The sequence below is a fragment of the Chelonoidis abingdonii genome, chromosome 6 (assembly GCF_003597395.2).
Source record: "Chelonoidis abingdonii isolate Lonesome George chromosome 6, CheloAbing_2.0, whole genome shotgun sequence".
Classification (NCBI taxonomy): Eukaryota; Metazoa; Chordata; order Testudines; family Testudinidae; genus Chelonoidis; species Chelonoidis abingdonii.
The window spans coordinates 132867930-132885933 of NC_133774.1; the positions used below are offsets into that span (position 1 = coordinate 132867930).

General features: G+C 45.9%; 1 protein-coding gene across 2 annotated transcripts in view; it reads left to right on the forward strand.

Annotated features, from left to right (window-relative positions):
• The window catches only part of POFUT3 (protein O-fucosyltransferase 3), a 35084-nt gene that overhangs the window by 2918 nt on the left and 14162 nt on the right, over positions 1 to 18004 (forward strand). Inside the window, exons 1-3 of one of the 2 annotated variants that reach the window (XM_075067424.1) lie at positions 391 to 996; positions 11209 to 11556; positions 16181 to 16472. In XM_075067424.1, coding sequence (XP_074923525.1) covers positions 11476 to 11556; positions 16181 to 16472 — 373 coding nt within the window. In that variant the 5' untranslated portion in view covers positions 391 to 996; positions 11209 to 11475. Of the gene's footprint in view, positions 1 to 390; positions 997 to 11208; positions 11557 to 16180; positions 16473 to 18004 lie in introns of those variants that run through there. The other variant, XM_032780309.2, reaches the window with a different exon arrangement.

Sequence of the window (18004 nt, forward strand, 5' to 3'; positions counted from 1 at the left end):
AGGACCACCTACTGGACTGCCCTGCCTTCAAGCTGGGTTGTCCGGCCAACAGCCGCTGCTCTCCGCCCTGCCTTCAGAGCTGGGTGTCCGGCCAACAGCCGTTGCTCTCCGCCCTGCCTTCAGAGCTGGTGGTCCGGCCAGCAGCCGCTGCTCTCCGCCCTGCTTCAGAGCTGGGTGTCCGGCCACTAGCCGCTGCTCTCCGCCCGCCTTCAGAGCTGGGTGTCCGGCAAGCAGCCTGCTCTTCGCCCTGGCCTTTCAGAGCTGGGTGTCCGGCCAGCAGCCGCTGCTCTCCGCCCTGCCTTCAGAGCTGGGTGTCCGGCCAGCAGCCGCTGCTCTCCGCCCTGCCTTCAGAGCTGGGTGTCCGGCCAGCAGCCGCTGCTCTCCGCCCTGCCTTCAGAGCTGGGTGTCCGGCCAGCAGCCACTGCTCTTCGCCCTGCCTTCAGAGCTGGGTGTCTGGCCAGCAGCCGCTGCTCTCTGCCCTGCCTTCAGAACTCACTCCACCCCAAATACATTCTGTGTCCCCCAGTTTGAGAACTGAAAACAGTGGTGCTAGCAGCATAGCAGGGGACAGCGAGCAAAGCCTGTGGGAGCATGAGCAGTCCAGTGGCGGGAGCTCTTCCTGATTGGGGAAGGGAGGCTATAGGGGAGCTAAGGCAAATTTTGGGGTGACTATAGCCCCACAAGCCACCCCTAGTATTGCCCCTGTTGGTGCAGGCCCTGAGTCACTGTAGATTGAAAAGCCCCCATCCAATCTGAACTGGCTGTGTTCACCTCCATCAAAGTCTTGGAATGCAAACAAAAGCGTGGTCTGGAGCCATTACGCAGCCTTGTTTGGTGCCGCTGGTGACAATGAAGGCTTCTGAGGAGTCGGCACACTCCATCATCCTGGCTACCGTGGAATAAGTGAATAACAGCAATCATCTTCTCCAGGCCACTAAGTGTATGAAGGAGTTTCCATAGGCTCTAGTGATTCATTGTGTCAAAGGCCTTGATCAGGTAGTTAAAGTCCCTCCACTTGGGTGGAAATTCATAATTCTGTATACAGTGCTGAGGTTTGAATGGTGTGTGGTAAATAAGGTTTAAGGCCACCTATTGAATGATGATAATAGAGTTATTGAATAACCATCTATTCACTGAAGGAGGCCGGGTCCTGTGGAAAAAATAGTATGTGATCATGTAATTAAAGTCTGTTTCATAAAATACATGGAAGTAAGGGGATTGAATTAAGTTTGCACAGGCATCCTTAATTTTGGCATTTCCTAACTTTTGAGTGCTTAACTTTGTAATGTGAATATGCTTTTAGTGTAGGGTTTGGATATTTTATATTAATATTAACTGTTGTACACAATGAAAATATTAATGAGGAATTCATTTGAATGTGTTTTGTTAACAAGCAGAAAGGTACAAAAAGTCTAGCGCACTCCAGATGGAGACCCTGGTAAAGAGATATTGTTGAAGACATTTTAATATAAAATTATTGAACCATTTAAATATTAGTCTATGAAATATCTAAGGCTTGATTTTCACTACAGACTTATGTTGATAGGGTCTCTCAGCTGAACTCCTGGTGTAGTTTGCCTCAAAGAGCTTTGAAACCATCTAGTTTCCCATTCATTCCATTCACCCCAATGTAGAGATGTATGTTCTCTGGCTCAGTATTGTACCATGCAGGAGATCCAGCACCCGTACTTCCCGCCCCAATGTGTGTGGGCAATTATACTGTGCAAAGGGCGTGTAAAACCCTCCCACCTCAGCATGCTAATAGTTCAGCGCTATGCTGCACAGATGGAGAACATGGTGGCAAACTCATTGGGCAACATTTGCTGCTGCTGCAACCAGCTTCTGTGGGGCACAGTTGAGAGGGGAAAGCAGCAAAGAGTCCTGTGGCACCTTATAGATTAACAGACATATTGGAGCATGAGCTTTCGTGGGTGAATACCCACTTCGTCGGATGCATATAGTGGAAATTTCCAGGGGCAGGTATAAATATGCAAGCAAGAAGCAGGCTAGAGATAATGAAGTTAGTTCAATAAGGGAGGATGAGGCCCTCTTCTAGCAGTTGAATAGTGAAAAAACCAAGGGAGGAGAAACTGCTTTTGTAGTTGGCACCATTCACAGTCTTTGTTTAATCCTGAGTTGATGGTGTCAAATTTGCAATGAACTGAAGCTCAGCATTTCTGTTTGAAGTCTGGTCCTGAAGTTTTTTTGCTGCAGGATAGCTACCTTTAAATCTGCTGTTGTGTATCTGTTATACCAATAAAAACTAGCAGGATCTTAAAGGGGACAAGACATTTGTCACATTTATTGTAAATACCATAATAAAATAAAAGATAACAGCAAACAATGTATTTGGTCTAAGGCCTTTTAATGTGACACGCAGAACCACTGTTCCATTTAGATTGAACCAAGTTCACCTCACCTGTTTAGTCATAAGATTGATCGTAGTAATTATGCAACGGAATGAAACTAAACTGAAGCTCAGCATTTCTGTTGAAGTCTGGTCCTGATTTTTTTGCTGCAGGATAGCTACCTTTAAATCTGCTGTTGTGTATCTGTCTACCAATAAAAACTAGCAGGATCTTAAAGGGACAAGACATTGTTGTCACAAGCTTTTTGTAAATACCACATAATGATAATCACCATCACACACACCACAGCCTAAGCAGCAACAGCGTAGTTTTGGTTACTTTGGCTTCTACACTTGCAAGATTGCAGCGGCACTGGTGAGGGGGTTACAGCAACTGAACTCTGCAGGTGTTAACTTAAAAGCTAGACCAAAGCTGCAACACTCTGTTTGCGCGGCTGTGTAACTGGTCTGACTTATCCAAGCTGTCACCCCGACCTCCAGCGCTTGTGATGCGCACGCTGGTCATGCCCCAGGTGTGGCACTCACCCCAGCGTTTATATATCGGTCCCAGGGTCCTAGGATTATCCCAAGCATCTCCTCTTTCAGCCTCTCTGGTCACATGTACACTAGGATTCCCAGTGCTGGCTTAGAGCTGGAGGAGAGGAGAGCGGGCTTGCCGCGATCGCGGAGAAGCCGGGCTGCACGAGCTCCCGCAGAAGCGGGGCGTGCTGGAGCTCCGGCCGGCGAGGGGGGCTTCGCGCACGAGTTGCACGTGCCCCCGGCGGAAGGGGCTTGCTGGACTACCCGGCTGGGGAGAGCGGAGGTGCGGGGTTTCGCGGCTCCCGCAGCCCGGACGCGCGCGGGCTGCTCGGGGCTACCCCGGCCGGAGAGCGGGACTTGCGGGGTTATGCCGCGTCGGCCGGGAGAGGCGGGCTTAGCTGCCGCAGTCGGCCCGCGGAGGAGCGGGGCATTCGCGGGGGTTTGCTCGCCTGCCGGCCGGGAGACGCGGGGGTTAAGAGCTACCCCGGCCCCCCGCGCCACCACCAAGCGGGCTTGCGGGGTTTGCACCAGCGCTCATCCCCGCCTGGAGACAGGCGAGCAGGCCTGCTCCGGAGCTCCGCCGCGCCCCAGAGAGGGAGCTCTGCGGGGCTTGCCGCGCCCGGGGAGCGCGGGGGCTTGCTGGAAGCTCGCGCCGGAGAGCGCGCTTTGGGGTTTGCCGCGCTCCGCCGGCTGACGCGGGGAGAGCAGGGGCTTGCGGAGCTCCAGGGGAGCGGGGTTGCAACGCTTACGCCGGGAGCGGGGCTTGTGGAGCTCTGGCGGAAGAGAGCGGGGAAGCAGGGTTTGCCGCGCGCAACGGCCGGCGAGAGCGGGGCTTGCTGAAGCTCTCGGTCGGGAGATGCGGCGCTTAGCGGGTTTGCCCGCGCTCGCCGGCCCCGAGAGCGGGAGCGCGCTCGGCTTGTCGGGAGCTCCGGCCGGGAGAGCGGAGCTTTAATAAGAGCTGCATGTAGTATTTCAGTAAGACTTTGTCACTTTTAACTCGCTCTCTCTCAGACAGGGGTGAAGAAGACGCGCACAAAACACTCACTCCGCCAACCCTGATCGACTCTCGCACTTCATTTTTTTCCATGAACTGACGTACAGAGGTATAACAGAAAGAAAGAGGATTATACGGTAATATTGAATATGGATTGCAGTGTGTAATTTATTTCTTTGTGATCAAGTTATTAAAACACTATCTGCAGGGTGTTTTGACATCAGTGAGAAAATTGGATAGAATTATAGCCTCGAAATCTCTGGGAATATGCAGAAATCCATAATAGATACAGAAGACACTACAGAGTCTCATCAGAGCGCTTGTTCCTTAGAACATAATAAATGGTAGTGTTCAAATACTTATGTTTAACTCAGACTCCACGCGCATACCTAGTGAACATAATCAGCTAATTATACCCTGAGGCGGGATGCAGTCTCCTGACCTCCATCTTATAGAAGAGAAACAAACCTAGTAACTGATGAAAAAAGAAAGAAAATTATAGTTATTCACAACAAAAGGCTATAAAATTTGTTAAAATGTAATAAAACAGTGCATAACAATCACTCACTGCATCCAAAGAAGCTGCCCTAAGAACAAGGAGGGGAATAATCACGTACCCCTTCCTGTTTTATGTTCTGTATTTTTAATAAAGGATTTTTGTCTTTATTCTATGTTTATTATTATCAGAACTAAGCACTACTAAAAGTAAAAATAGACTGCAATCAATGAAACCACTGCAGGTATGCTGGGAGCAGTGCTCTCTAATGCATGGAAGGCCAACATTATGTTCGGATTCAGCCTAAAGTGTCCTTTAAGGATCCTATCCTTGAGGCACTGGTGCTGGGCCTTCTAGTCGCCTGCTCTTGCTGTTCAAATTCAGCCTCCAGGCGTTAACCTCGGAGTATTGTCAATGAGGTTTCACCTTCTTCACAAATATTATGGGATAGCAAGCATCGGTTTAATCGCTGGGAAATGCTGCTTTCCCACGTAGCTTCCCGTAGAGACTATCTCGATCTCCTTTAACGCCAGAAAGCACCTGCTCCACGGTGATTCTGCACCGGCTCGCCTGTAGTTGAACTGGGTCTTGCTCATCGTCAAGTTCCCTGATATTAGGTTTCATGAGGGGCCGAGGCATTACCTGGGGTAAGACGGGGTCTCCAAGGTCACAAGGCATTTCGACGTCCCAACTGTGACTTACGGTTAGGGAAAAAAGTCTAGCCTGCTAAGCTTCCTGAATGGCACTGGTTCGAAGATAGCATGCATCATGCACTTTCAGGCATCCTGTGAAATGTCAATGAAACGCCACGTGTGATCCACAAGCGCTGAGAACCATTGAGAAATAGCCCTTCGATTAATGGTACTCGGATCAGGTGGGGTGTGCAAGATAAAGGAATATTGCGTACCATCTATTGCCCTACCACGATTTTAGGGAAACCATTGTGGAGGCAAGCCATCACTGTCTGGCAATCCCAGAGTCAGCGGTTCGTCTGACAGGATGCGATTATGGCCCTGCAAACGTTGGCATCAGCATATCCATGGTCGACTTCCCATACAAATGTTTGCGACGCGTCGGTAGCTGTTGGAGTTTGCGCTTCGAACTGCAATTAGCACCGCGCTTCTCCACTGACAGGGCAGTCTCAAGTCTCGTGTCAGTTGCGCTGCAGGGTTGGCGAGCTAGACACAGTCCCATGAAAGTGGCTTTTCGCGATCTAAGTTTGCGGCACTGCTTGTCATCCAGATCTTGCAGGAGATGTGATCCCACCACTCAGTATCGTTTCCCCGAGCCCAAAGGTGGCGCCACGCTGCAGAGCACTCCGTTACTGCGACAACAATTTAGTGTCAGCAACGTCACAGCATCTTTTCATATTGAGGCTCTCATGTTCTTTGGAGCAATAAGGAAAGTATCAACTGCACGACGGATTGACTGGCAATGATTATCAGCAACATTCTAAGACAGCTCGGGCTCTTTTTACTGAAATCACGAAGAATACAATGGAACCAATGGCTGAAAGGGAAGCGATCGCAAACAGGTGCTTGTGGAAAAGGAAGCGGAAAGTGACCGACTTCACGCTTGCCACACCAGCAGACAATTGGGATGAGGTGCTCTGTGGTAGCTGCCCAGCATAATGGCACATCCAAGAGTGAAGCGTAGCAACTGGTGCAAGTGTGGACACTGCAGGCTGTCGTCCTGTAAGTACAAGTGGACAAGTAACTGCAGGCGCTGGCCTCGTTAATGCACCATGAGCCTGTAAGCGACAAGCTGTAACGGCCAGCGTGGCCAACGTAAGATGTAGGAAAGGCGCTATTCGCTATGATTATAATATATATATACTCGCATTCACACAATCATCAGCAACAACGTTTTAGATATTATGTTACAGCTAAAGTTGGCATTGTGACAGAAATACTGGCCAGCGTAACCATGTAACAAGAGTGGAGCTGAGTGCGGGTCAGGTGCACTGATGCTCCTGGAGCTCGGCAGCCAGAACATAGCTCAAGTCCTCAGGTCTTCAGAGTCGCAGTTTATAGGGTTTTTCGCTTGTTGGTTCAGGGAGTTTTGCTATCATTCTGCTGGTTAGTTAAGTAATCAGCAGGTGCTGGCTCCGTGTTGGCAGAAATGTTCCAAAGTCTCTCATCTTCACCCTTTTTTTTACAGCTTTTAGTTTGGATCAAAGTCTTACTGTCTTGCTGTGTCAGGTGGCTCTGGGTTTAGGATGATCACCCAGCAACATGCAGTGTGACTTCAGGCTTGAGCTGGCTTGAGGCATCTCTGTTTGTTCTTTGTCCTTTTCTTTTTAGGTGGATGGCTTTTTACTTTTGTTTAAGGGCTTGTTAGGTCTAGGGTCTTCAGCCTTGGGTAGTTGAACGCTTTTATCTCAGCAGGACAGGCTGGGGCTGGAGGTGATTCCATCATCCATTAATGGCCTATCACACTCTAAAAAATAATAAATAAAGCAGAAGGTTTGCAAAAATGAAGGTTGGAGAAGCTTTTAATAAGTGGAGTGAGTGTTTTAAAATGGGTTTGAATTACGATTATACATGCAAACATCTCTCTAACACCGCAGGAAGGATGGAGGAGATTTTAAGAGACAGGCAGAGTTCAGTTTGATGGTTTGGCAGTAATAGCCCGACTGCGCAGAGGCAGGGAAACCATATTGTAAATTCAAACTGACGCACTTTGTAAAACATCACTTACTTTGTAAAAGAAGCTTCCTCGCAACTTCATTTTTGGGCAAACCTTGCTGTAATTTATTAGTTAGTTTAGATGTGATGAAGAGGATGTATGGATGACTGGAAATGCCATCGCCCCACTCAGTCTGATGCATAAAGTTCAACTAACGCAATGGCTGAAGACGTAGACAAACAGCCTAAAAAAGTAAAACGCATCCACCCTAAAAGACAAGGAAAAAGAACAACAGAAGGACAGCTCAAAGCAGGATCAAAGGTGAAAGTCAACCCTGTCAGTTGATGGGTGAATCAATTGCAAACAGAAGCCACGGCCAAGCAAACGTAATATGATTTGAATCCAAAAAATCAGCATGAAAGAAAGAAGGGTGCGTGAAGATTTGGGTAACTTCTTGCTGCAACACGGAGCCAGCCCTGCTGATCTGATTTAACAAGCAGCAGAATGAAGCACTCCATAGAATAACGATAAGGAGAAACATCCTTAAAGGCTGGCACTCGTGAAGACTGCAGACTTGTGAGTCTATGGCTTTGCTGCCAGCCATCATCAGGAGCAGTCAGGTGCACCTGATCGTGACTCAGCTCACACTCTGTGTACAGAGTACGCGTGCCAGTATTCTGCTCACAAGCAACTTAAGGGCTGGATAAAGTATAAGATAGTCATACACACAGAACTTGTCTGAAGGATCGTGTGAATGGAGGATAATATATTATAGATATAAAGGAATATAGGGCCTTGTCTAATGCATTGCAGTTTGTTTCTACGCCAGCGGCTGGCGTTAACCTGTGCGTCGTACACAGGCTGGTTTTGTAAGGCAGGCGCAGTGTGTCCACACTGACAGCGACCACGCATGCTGCAAGTGTGCTCAACTTTGCACCAGTTGCAGCGTGTTGTGAGTGGTTGCAGTGGCAGCTATCCCATCAGAGGCACTCGTCCCAATTTGTGCTGGGGTGTGGGAAGGGGAACGGAAGGAGTGGGTCATTCGCGACTTCTGTTTTCACACCGTAGGGCTACGCTGTCCCTTATTCAGGCCATATTGTGCATTGTGATTCTGATCGCGTGTGATTTCAAGTAAGAATGGAGCCACTCTGAGCTGTTAGAATGTCTGCATGATGAGAATGTTGCCAGCACATCAGTATGGAGTTGATCTAAATTCCTTATGGCTCCCAGTAGTGGTAAGTGAGAGCTCAGATGAGAATACGATGCTGCTGACATCGGCTGGCTAGAATAAGTTGCTTGTCGCAGAACAGACACGGTGCTGCAGCGTGGAACGCACCTTTGGGCTCGGGAACAAGTACTGAGTGGGGGATCTAGCATGTCTTGCCGTCTGGGATGCAGCAGCGTGGTGTCAGAATCTTTTAGATGCGACAAGCCACTCGTCATGAGATGTGTGCTGACTGCCCAAACTGGCGGGCAATGAACGAGACTGAGCAGCTCCCTGTCAGTGGGAAAGAAGTCGGTGTGGTCATTGCGTCTGGAGCTGCAACCTCAGACAGCTACCGTTATCGGAGGCCAGATAATATACTATAGGTTCCCGAACCAGTTTGGAGTGGGAAGTCCGACATCTGGAAATATGGGATAGGCAAGTTATGCAGGGCCATATATCGGGCATCCTAGATTAGACAACGCAGTGTCTGGGGATGTGCAGGACATTGTGGATGGCTTGCCTCAAATGGGTTCCTACTGTGGAGGCATAGATGGGAGCATATCGTATCTGGCACCACTGCATCCGAAGTAATTATCGGAAGGGGTATTCTCTGATGGTTCTCCCAGGGCTTGATGGATCACCGTCGGCGTTTCATGCATTTACACAGGAATGGCTGGAAAGGTGCAGAATGCATTGCATCTTTACGGAACAGTGGCATAGAAGCTGGCAGGCAGGGACTTTTCCCAACCGTAAGATCAAGTGGGGGCGTACGAAATGCCCATTGTGATCCTGGAGACCCCCGCTTCCCCCGTTAATCTTGTCATGAAAACGAAGGGAAGCTGACATTGAGCAAGGACCAGTATCAACTACAGGCTGAGCGGTGGCACGAATGCGTTGGAGCGTCGCTTATGGCCGTTTAAAGGGGAGATGGAAAGTCTTACGACGGGAGCTGGACGTGGGGGAAAGCAGCATCCCGCGATATAACCGCGTGCTGTAATCCTCATAATATTCTGTGAATGGGAGGGTGAAACCTTATTACCGATGGGACCTCCGAGGTTCAAGCGCCTGAGAGGCGTGAATTTGAAGCAGTCAGAGAGCAGGCGACATGAGAGGCCAGCACAGTGCTCAAGGATAAGGCGATGCTTTAAAGGAGCATTTGAGGCTGAAGCAAGTAATGTTGGGTGCCGTTCCACTGCATTTAAGAGATTGCTCCAGCAGTTATGCAGTGGTGTTCGATTATTGCAGTTCCTATTTTTACTTGTATAATGTTTAAAGTTCTGTAATAATAAACAGTGAATAAATAGACAAGAAAATCCTTTATTAAAAATACAAGGCACAGTAAACAGGAAGGGGGGATACGGTGATTATTTCCCTCTCTTGTTACTATGGCAAGTCCTTGGATGAGTGATGGATGCTGTAATTGCAACTGTTTTTTATTATTACAGTTTAAACAAACTTTATAAGGCCATTTTGTTTTTGTTTTAAGTACCTTAATTTTTTTTTTGTTTCCATCAGTGTACTAGGACTTTGTTCTTTTCTATAAGAGGAGGAGTAGGAGATCTGATCCGCTCATGGTGTATAAGTTTAGTATATATAGTGCACTAGGTGTAATGCGGGGGAATCTGATAAAACATAGTATTATGAAATAGACTCATTTTATTAGTCTAAGGAACAGAGCTTCTTGTTTGAACTCTGTAGGTTGTTTTCTGTCGGTGATTTTGATTTCTGGCATTCTAGAATTCCCAGATTGATTTAAGCTATAATTCTATCGCCAGATTTTACTGATGTCAAAAACACCAACTGCAGATTGTGTTTTATAATAGCATCAGCAAGAGAAACTAAATTACAGGCCTGCTATCCTCTTGCTATAATGTCCTTATGTTTATTAATCTCTCTTTTTCTGTATGATCGCTGGGTATTCAGTTTCATGGAAAAAATAGAATTCCAAAATCAATCAGTTGGGCATGATATGTTTTGTCGCAATTCTTACCCTGTGTACAAACAGTAAACAGGCCAAAGTCGTAATGAAATAATACAATGCAGTCTATTAAAGCCACCGCTCTCCGGCCGGAGCTCCGACAGCCGCTCTCCCGCTCTCCGCCGCCCATACGGACGGAGCGCGGCAACCCGCAAGCGCGGTCTTAATGCGGGAGCATCAGAAACCGTCTCGCGGCGGAGCGCGGCAAACCTGCTCTCCCGCTCTCCCCGCAGAGCTCCGCAAGCCCCAGCTCTCCGCCGGAGCGTGGCAAACCGCGCTCTCCTGTATGTGATGGCCAGTGGAGTTCTGTTGGTTTCTATCTTGGGTTTGTCTTGCAGTAGGAGGCTTCTGGGTACACGTCTGGCTCTGTTGGTCTGTTTCCTTATTTCCTCGTCCGGGTATCGTAGTTTTGAGAATGCTTGGTGAAGATTTTGTAGGTGTTGGTCTCTGTCCGAGGGGGGTTCACAAAGGAGCCGGTCGTAGCTCCATGATTCCAGGGTCAGTTTGAGGCCAGCCAGGCGCAGAGTAGAGCAACCTAGTGGGTGCTTTAATCCTCTCTAGCTGGTGATGTCCACAAGGGGGGTCTCTAGGCACTGTCTGGATAGGAAGGACAAGTAATAATAAATGGTTTCTTATGGGGCAGATAGAGGTATTTCTCTCTCTTGTTATTAGTTCCCATGCTCGTAGGTGTTGGGTAAATTGTCAAGCCCTGGTCATTTACACCTGTGTACAGAGAGTGCAAATCAGAATCCTCCGTTCAGTGACATAGGTGTTTTTACAGGTATTTTATACCCATTTTGCACACAGATCAATGCCTATGCAGTTCATATCTGTGGAGAATCAGGCACTGTTTAGTTCGTTAGTGTGCTTTGCAGGCCTGGCTTCTATCTGAAACGTATGTAGTAAAGGTATCAGCTAAGTGCATCTCAATGTTCCATCTGGTACTAATTTTAACTGCACTTTTGTTTACAGCACATAGGTTTCTAATATTTGCCCTTTCACTCTGTGTTTGATTTAGCTAGTGCATCCACCTCCAAGGTATCTTTGGTTCAAAACGCTGCTCTGATGTCTACAGAGAACACAGTCCTGTCTAGACACTGAACCAAATACTGAGCCTGGAATACAGTCCTTGATGGAGCCTCCTTCTGAGCAGCTGTGGCTATTGAGAAAAACAATGACAGAATGTGAAGGGACGGCAGGAATGACTGACGCTGCAGGAGGAGCTGGTATCCATTATAACAGGCCTTGACCACCAGTTGGCACTCTGTGTGCCTGGGAGCGCAGCATGATTAGAATTGGGAAGAAGAGACTTTGGGCATCTTTCTTCTGCTTTATGGCCTTCTTTTTCCTTCTTGTTACGATCCAGGTACTGTTAATCCTCAGACTGGGTAGCTGAAGAGTTCTCTCAGGGGAAGGGAGGGAAAAGAGATGGATGTGGTTGACTCCAACTGTTACACAATTCTGGCAGGACAAAGATGCCATTAAAGGCCCTGAATATTTTCATTAATAAATAACACTTTTGGAAGAATCCGTGTAAAGAATTTCTATTAGTTGGGTACTTCACTGAGAGCACAGGGCTGGAGGGGAAAGGTAAATGAGTTAATAACTTCCTTACAAAACAAGGAGAAAAGACAAAACCCAATGGCAAAGACTCAATGTGGGTAATAAGGGCTTAGAAAACTTTCAGTGATACTAATAATTATGGCATTTTATATAAAAAATGAAGACAAAAGGCCACAATCCCTTTAAAGTCTGATCTTTCTACTTTTTTATTACTATTATTTATAGGCATTCATCAGTAGCCCTTCACCTCCAGACAAATGAAATTCTGATGCATGTTTAAAGATGTCTAAAATCATTAATAAGTTTGGACTCAGCTACTGACTGCAAATTGTGGCCAGGAAGCCCTGACACAGTTCACAGAGTTGAGAAAGGTTTCAGAGTAGCAGCCATGTTAGTCTGTTTCTGCAAAAAGAACAGGAGTACTTGTGGCATCTTAGAGACTAACAAATTTATTTCAGCATAAGCTTTCGTGGGCTACAGCCCACTTCATCGGATGCATAGAATGGAACATATAGTGAGGAGATACATATACACATACAGGGAGCATGAGTATGCCCGATAATGTCACAGCTAACCTGGTGGCTGAACTTTGTGACTTTGTCCTCATCCACAACTATTTCACATTTGGGGACAGTATATACCTTCAAGTCAGCGGCACTGCTACGGGTACCCACATGGTCCCACAGTATGTCAACATTTTTATGGCTGACCTAGAACAACGCTTCCTTAGCTCTCATCCCCTAACGCTCCTACTCTACTTGCACTACATTGATGACATCTTCATCATCTGGACCTATGAAAAAGAAGCCCTTGAGGAACTCCACCATGATTTCAATAATTTCCATCCCGTCATCAACCTCAGCCTAGATCAATTCACACAAGCGGTCCATTTCCTAGACACTACTGTGCTACTAAGCGATGATCACATAAATACACCCTATACCAGAAACCTACTGACCGCTATACTTACCTACATGCCTCCAGCTTCCATCTGGGACACACCACACGATCCATTGTCTACAGCCAAGCTCTAAGATACAACCGCATTTGCTCAAATCCCTCAGACAGAGACAAGCACCTACAAGATCTCTATCAAGCATTCGTAAAACTACAATACCCATCTGCTGAAGTGAAAAAACAGATTGACAGAGCCAGACGAATACCCAGAAGTCACCTCCTACAAGACAGGCCCAACAAAGAAAATAACAGAACACCACTAGCTGTCACCTTCAGCCCCCAACTAAAAGCTCTCCAGCGCATCATCAAGATCTACAACCTATCCTGAAAGATGATCCCTCACTCTCACAGATCTTGGGAGACAGACCTGTCCTTGCTTACAGGACAATCCCCCACCCTGAACCAAATACTCACCTGCAACCACACACACTTAACAAAACACTGACCCAGAAACCTATCCTTGCAACAAAGCCGATGCCAACTCTGTCCACATATCTATTCAAGTGACATCATCATAGGACCTAATCACATCAGCCATGCCATCAGGGGCCCATTCACCTGCACATCTACCAATGTGATATATGCCATCATGTGCCAGCAATGCCCCTCTGCCATGTACATTGGCCAAACTGGACAGTCTCTACGCAAAAGAATAAATGGACACAAATCTGACATCAGGGAATCATAACATTCAAAACCAGTAGGAGAATCACTTTAACCTGTCTAGTCACTAAATAACAGACCTGAGGTAGCAATTTGCAACAGAAAAGCTTCAAAAACAGACTCCAGTGAGAAACTACTGAACTCAAATTGATATGCAAATTAGATACAATCACACTTAGGCTTGAATAGAGACTGGGAATGGCTGAGCCATTACAAACATTGACTGTCTCCCCATTGTAAGTATTCTAACACTTCTTATCAAACTGTCTGTACTGGGCTATCTTGATTACCACTTCAAAAGTTTTTTCTCTTACTTAATTGGCCTCTCAGAGTTGGTAGGACAACTCCCACGTTTTCATGCTCTCTGTATGTGTATATATATCTCCTCACTATATGTTCCATTCTGTGCATCCGAAGAAGTGGGCTGTAGCCCACAAAAGCTTATGCTCAAATACATCTGTTAGTCTCTAAGGTGCCACAAGTACTCCTGTTTTTTTTAGAGTTAAGAAAGTGTTCTCAGAGCTAGGTGTCTCCTGGAGCATTGTCTCCAATGCACTGTCCTTCGATCATAGTATCACAAAACTCCTAAATCCTGGCTGTTTGGACCTGCAGCCATTCCATAGTAGCCTGGGGCTTGTATTCTCCCATGAGGTAGGCAGGGTCACTTGTTAAGTTCTTGGACAGTAGACCACCAGGGAAACCTAGGCGCTGCCATGAATGGTGATGGTGACTCAGTAACTGGCATTCTTCCTTCCAAGTCTGTACTGACCCAATGGCCATTTATGGTGGTAGGAAGCACAGTGTCAGGCCAGCAAAAAAGTCTCATATGAAAGATAAATATGCTCATCTTTTTCCATGATATATAAATAATCTTACCTATTGCAGAGTATATTTAATTAGCACATCTTTGGGCAGCAGAAAACAGGCCATTCCTCCTGCAGTATCTTCAGGGCAGTTCTTCTTCCCCTGGAGAAAGCTGGGGCTTCATTTCCCCTTTCCTGCCCCAATTGGTTTTTGTCATGCATTTTGCTGGTCCTCTTCTCCTAAAGTCTGAGCCCCTCCTCTCCGCCCTCCAGGATCTCTCAGTCTGCTGTATGCTCACTTCCTTCCACCTAGAGCAGCTGGGAGGAGAGCAGTGGGACGTGGCTCTGCCTCACACCATGCCAGCTGGCACAGCTGAACCGGCATGGCAGTATCTTAATTTGCTGCTGCCTTAGACCAGACTGGCCTTTATTAATAGACAGCAACCAAGGCTAATGTAAGTCAGTCTTGGCTTGCAGTCAGACTCCTTTAGGCTGCAGTCTCAATAGCTCTCACAAGCTAAGCAGGTTCATTTGGTCTGGCCAGGAGCTGAATTATATAATCATAGATATTAGAGTGTAACCCTCGCCCTGCCCCCAACTATTAAGCAATCTCATCCTTCGCCCTGTGCACAAAGAACCATTTACAGTGAAACGTAACAAGGTTTTAGTGTTCCTACAAAACCCGGGGCAATTTTGTGTATTCTTGAGCGTCATCTACTTGCCTCTTCTTTTGTAATTTCATTGTTTTCTGACACCTCCCTTTTCTAGAGCATGCCTGTAACAGGCATGTCATAAACAGATAGCTAAGGGTTAATGTTTCTTTTACCTGTAAAGGGTTAACAAAGGGAACCAAACACCTGACCAGAGGACCAATCAGGAAATCGGATTTTTAAAAGCTCAGGGAGGGAATGTTTGTGTGTGTGTCCCTTTGTGTGGGTCTTTTGTCTGTCTCTCGGCTATGAGAGGGATCTTTCTATCTTCCAGCTTCTAATCTTCAGTTTCCAAGTTGTGAGTACAAAAGTAGAAAAAACAATAGGCTTTTATTGGTTTTTTTTGTATTTACATGTGTGTAGTTGCTGGGATGTTTAAATTGTATTTCTTTTTGAATAAGGCTGTTTATTCATATTTTTCTTTTAAGCAATTGACCCTGTATATTGTTATCTTGACACAGAGAGCATTTTTATGTCTTTTCTTTCTTTTTATATAAAGCTTTTCTTTTTAAAACCTGTTGGATTTTCTTTTCTAAGTGAGGCTCTAGGGGATAGAAATCCCTGTGCCAGGATTACGGTCTCTCTCAGGGAAAGACTGGGAGGGGGAAAAAGAAGGAGGGGGGAAGGTAAATTGCCCTCTCTGTTTTGTAATTCAAGGAGTTTAAGTACAGTAATCTTCCAGGATAACCCACGGAGGGGAAGCCTGGGGAGGAAGTAAAGAGAAGACAAGGGGAGGGGGGTTATTTCCCTTTGTGGTAAGACTCAGGGCATCTGAGTCTTGGGGTCCCCCCAGGGAAGGTTTTGGGGAGACCAGAGTGAGCCAAACACTGGAAATTTTTGGCTGGTGGCAGCGCTATCAGATCCAAGCTGGTAATTAAGCTTGGAGGTTTCATGCAGGCACCCACATTTTGGACTCTAAGGTTCAGAATTAGGAATTATGCTTATGATAAGGCAGGGCTAATTTTAAAAATGGGCCACCCTCCATTTTGTAAGTCTTTACCAGTCAGACAGCAGAAGGTATATTATAAACCAAAGGGGCCCTCACCAGCTTCAGGCTGAATAATTTACTTTGTCTACTTAAATTCCCTTTACAGTTTCAAATGGGTATAGTATTTTTCACCTCCTATACTAAAACAGCCGTGAAGTGCTGCTTAATGCTACTAAACAGCTGCCAAAGTCCCCCAAGAGATGGCTGCATTTCACCAACAAACTTTCCACAAGGAAATTAGCGTCTGCTAGCCAAACTCTATGTCCCTGGCCATGCAAGTTAAAATGTATGTGTTTTTCTCCAAAGGTGGTTCTTGAACTGGGCAAGTCTGAAAGGAAGATAAAAGTCTCCAGTTTACAAGATGGTTCATTAAAACTGGAGGAGCAGCAGAAACATGCATATCAGTTTTTTAATAAACAGGAACTCTACAGCAATACCAGGAGAGTTTTAGATGCGGACAGATACCCTATCCTGCTTTGGTGGTCCCCGCTGACTGGCGAGACTGGGAGATTAGGTCAATGTGGACCGGATGTCTGTTTCTTTACTATCCAGAGGACCTACCAGCATAATCACATGACAAAAGCCTTTCTCTTCTATGGTAAGGAATTGAGTCATTTTAAATGAGTGACTATTTCTCTGTTATTCCCCTGTTATTTCTCTGTTATAGATCAAGTACAGAGCAACTGTAAACCTCCACAGCAGAAGTTGTTAAAGTCTCTCCGGTGACTAAGTGCACCAGCAAGTATCTCCACTGGCACCTAAAGTGCAGTTCTACTCTGAGAAGTGATCCTGTGAAATAGCATTGTGAAATGACTTGTGTATTGTCTTTTGCTGACTTCTAGATCAAATGTGCTTGGTTTACATGCGACATGGACATTCTTCTCCCTGCCAGCCCTGAAAAGTCAGCCTCAGATCTGAGAGCCAAGCCTGTTTCTTTCCTAGCCTCGCCCATTTGTCTTATGTGATACAAGCGCCATTCCCTTCCATGCCAAAAGGGTAACTAGTTGACTGTGAGTGGAACTCAGTAGTAAACAATTACCATTGACGATGCCCAAAGAGTAGAATCTAGCTCTCTCTCTGAGCAGTGTTGGCTCTGCAGGGTAGCAAAAGTCAAAAGTAGAAATATTTTTGTCACTAATGTAAGCAGGTATAACTCAAACTGTATCAGTTAAGAAGCTGCAATTTTTACAGAGTTTCTTTTTAGAGAAAAATTGCATTTTATGCATTTAGTGCAAGGAAGATTTTTTTATTCTCTGACTGTAGGCTGCCATCAACTAAAATATCTGATATTAGACTATGTCAGGGTTCAGTACCTTGATTCATTAGCTCAGGGGGGTGCATGTGGTTTTTATTTTTTCATTTTCTTTTACAAAATGTGAACCACAGGAAAGAAATGTCTTGTGATAATCAGTTAGCTTTATGTAACACAAACTTCCCATCTCTTCCATTCTGAGAGCTCTAAATTACACCAAATTCCAAAGGATAGGTAAGTCAGTTTAGTCTATTAGTGAGGCTGTGCTGAAGCATGAATCGGAAGAAAAAATTAGCCAAGGAATCAAAAGCTGACCCATTTTAAATAAAAGGAAACCAAAGCTTACATCACACGTATACAGTATTATGAAGTCTGTGATATTTCTGGCCTGTGACAGTGCTTCTGTTTGCCACCCCCAGCTCTAACAGAAATACAAGTGGCTCATTGTACCAAGCTTGGGGAGATGATTAAATTGGAATGACTATATTAGCAAAAAGACCCTCCAAGTCCTTTTTTAAAATCATGATGACAGTGCACATTTTGAAATCTTTTGCAAAGGCAAATTCAAAAATGTTCATTTTTAAAATAGCAGGGAATGATCTATCACTGCCAGTCAAGGTAGTCAAAGCTCACCTATTATATTAAATGCGGAAAAGAAACCCTATGTTAATGTTAATGCTAGGCTGTCACATATTTAAACATAGAAAAGTTAAGGAATGCATAAAGCAAGCTCTCGTATTAGCATTAACTTGCCTTTATTGTACATTCTGCATAAGCTTTTCAGAAGGGCAACCATCTCTTGGAGGTTGCAGTTTACTACTGTGCAGTTTACACCTGCCATTGTCTTGTGGGTGGAAATCTGGGTGTTTGTATCTCAA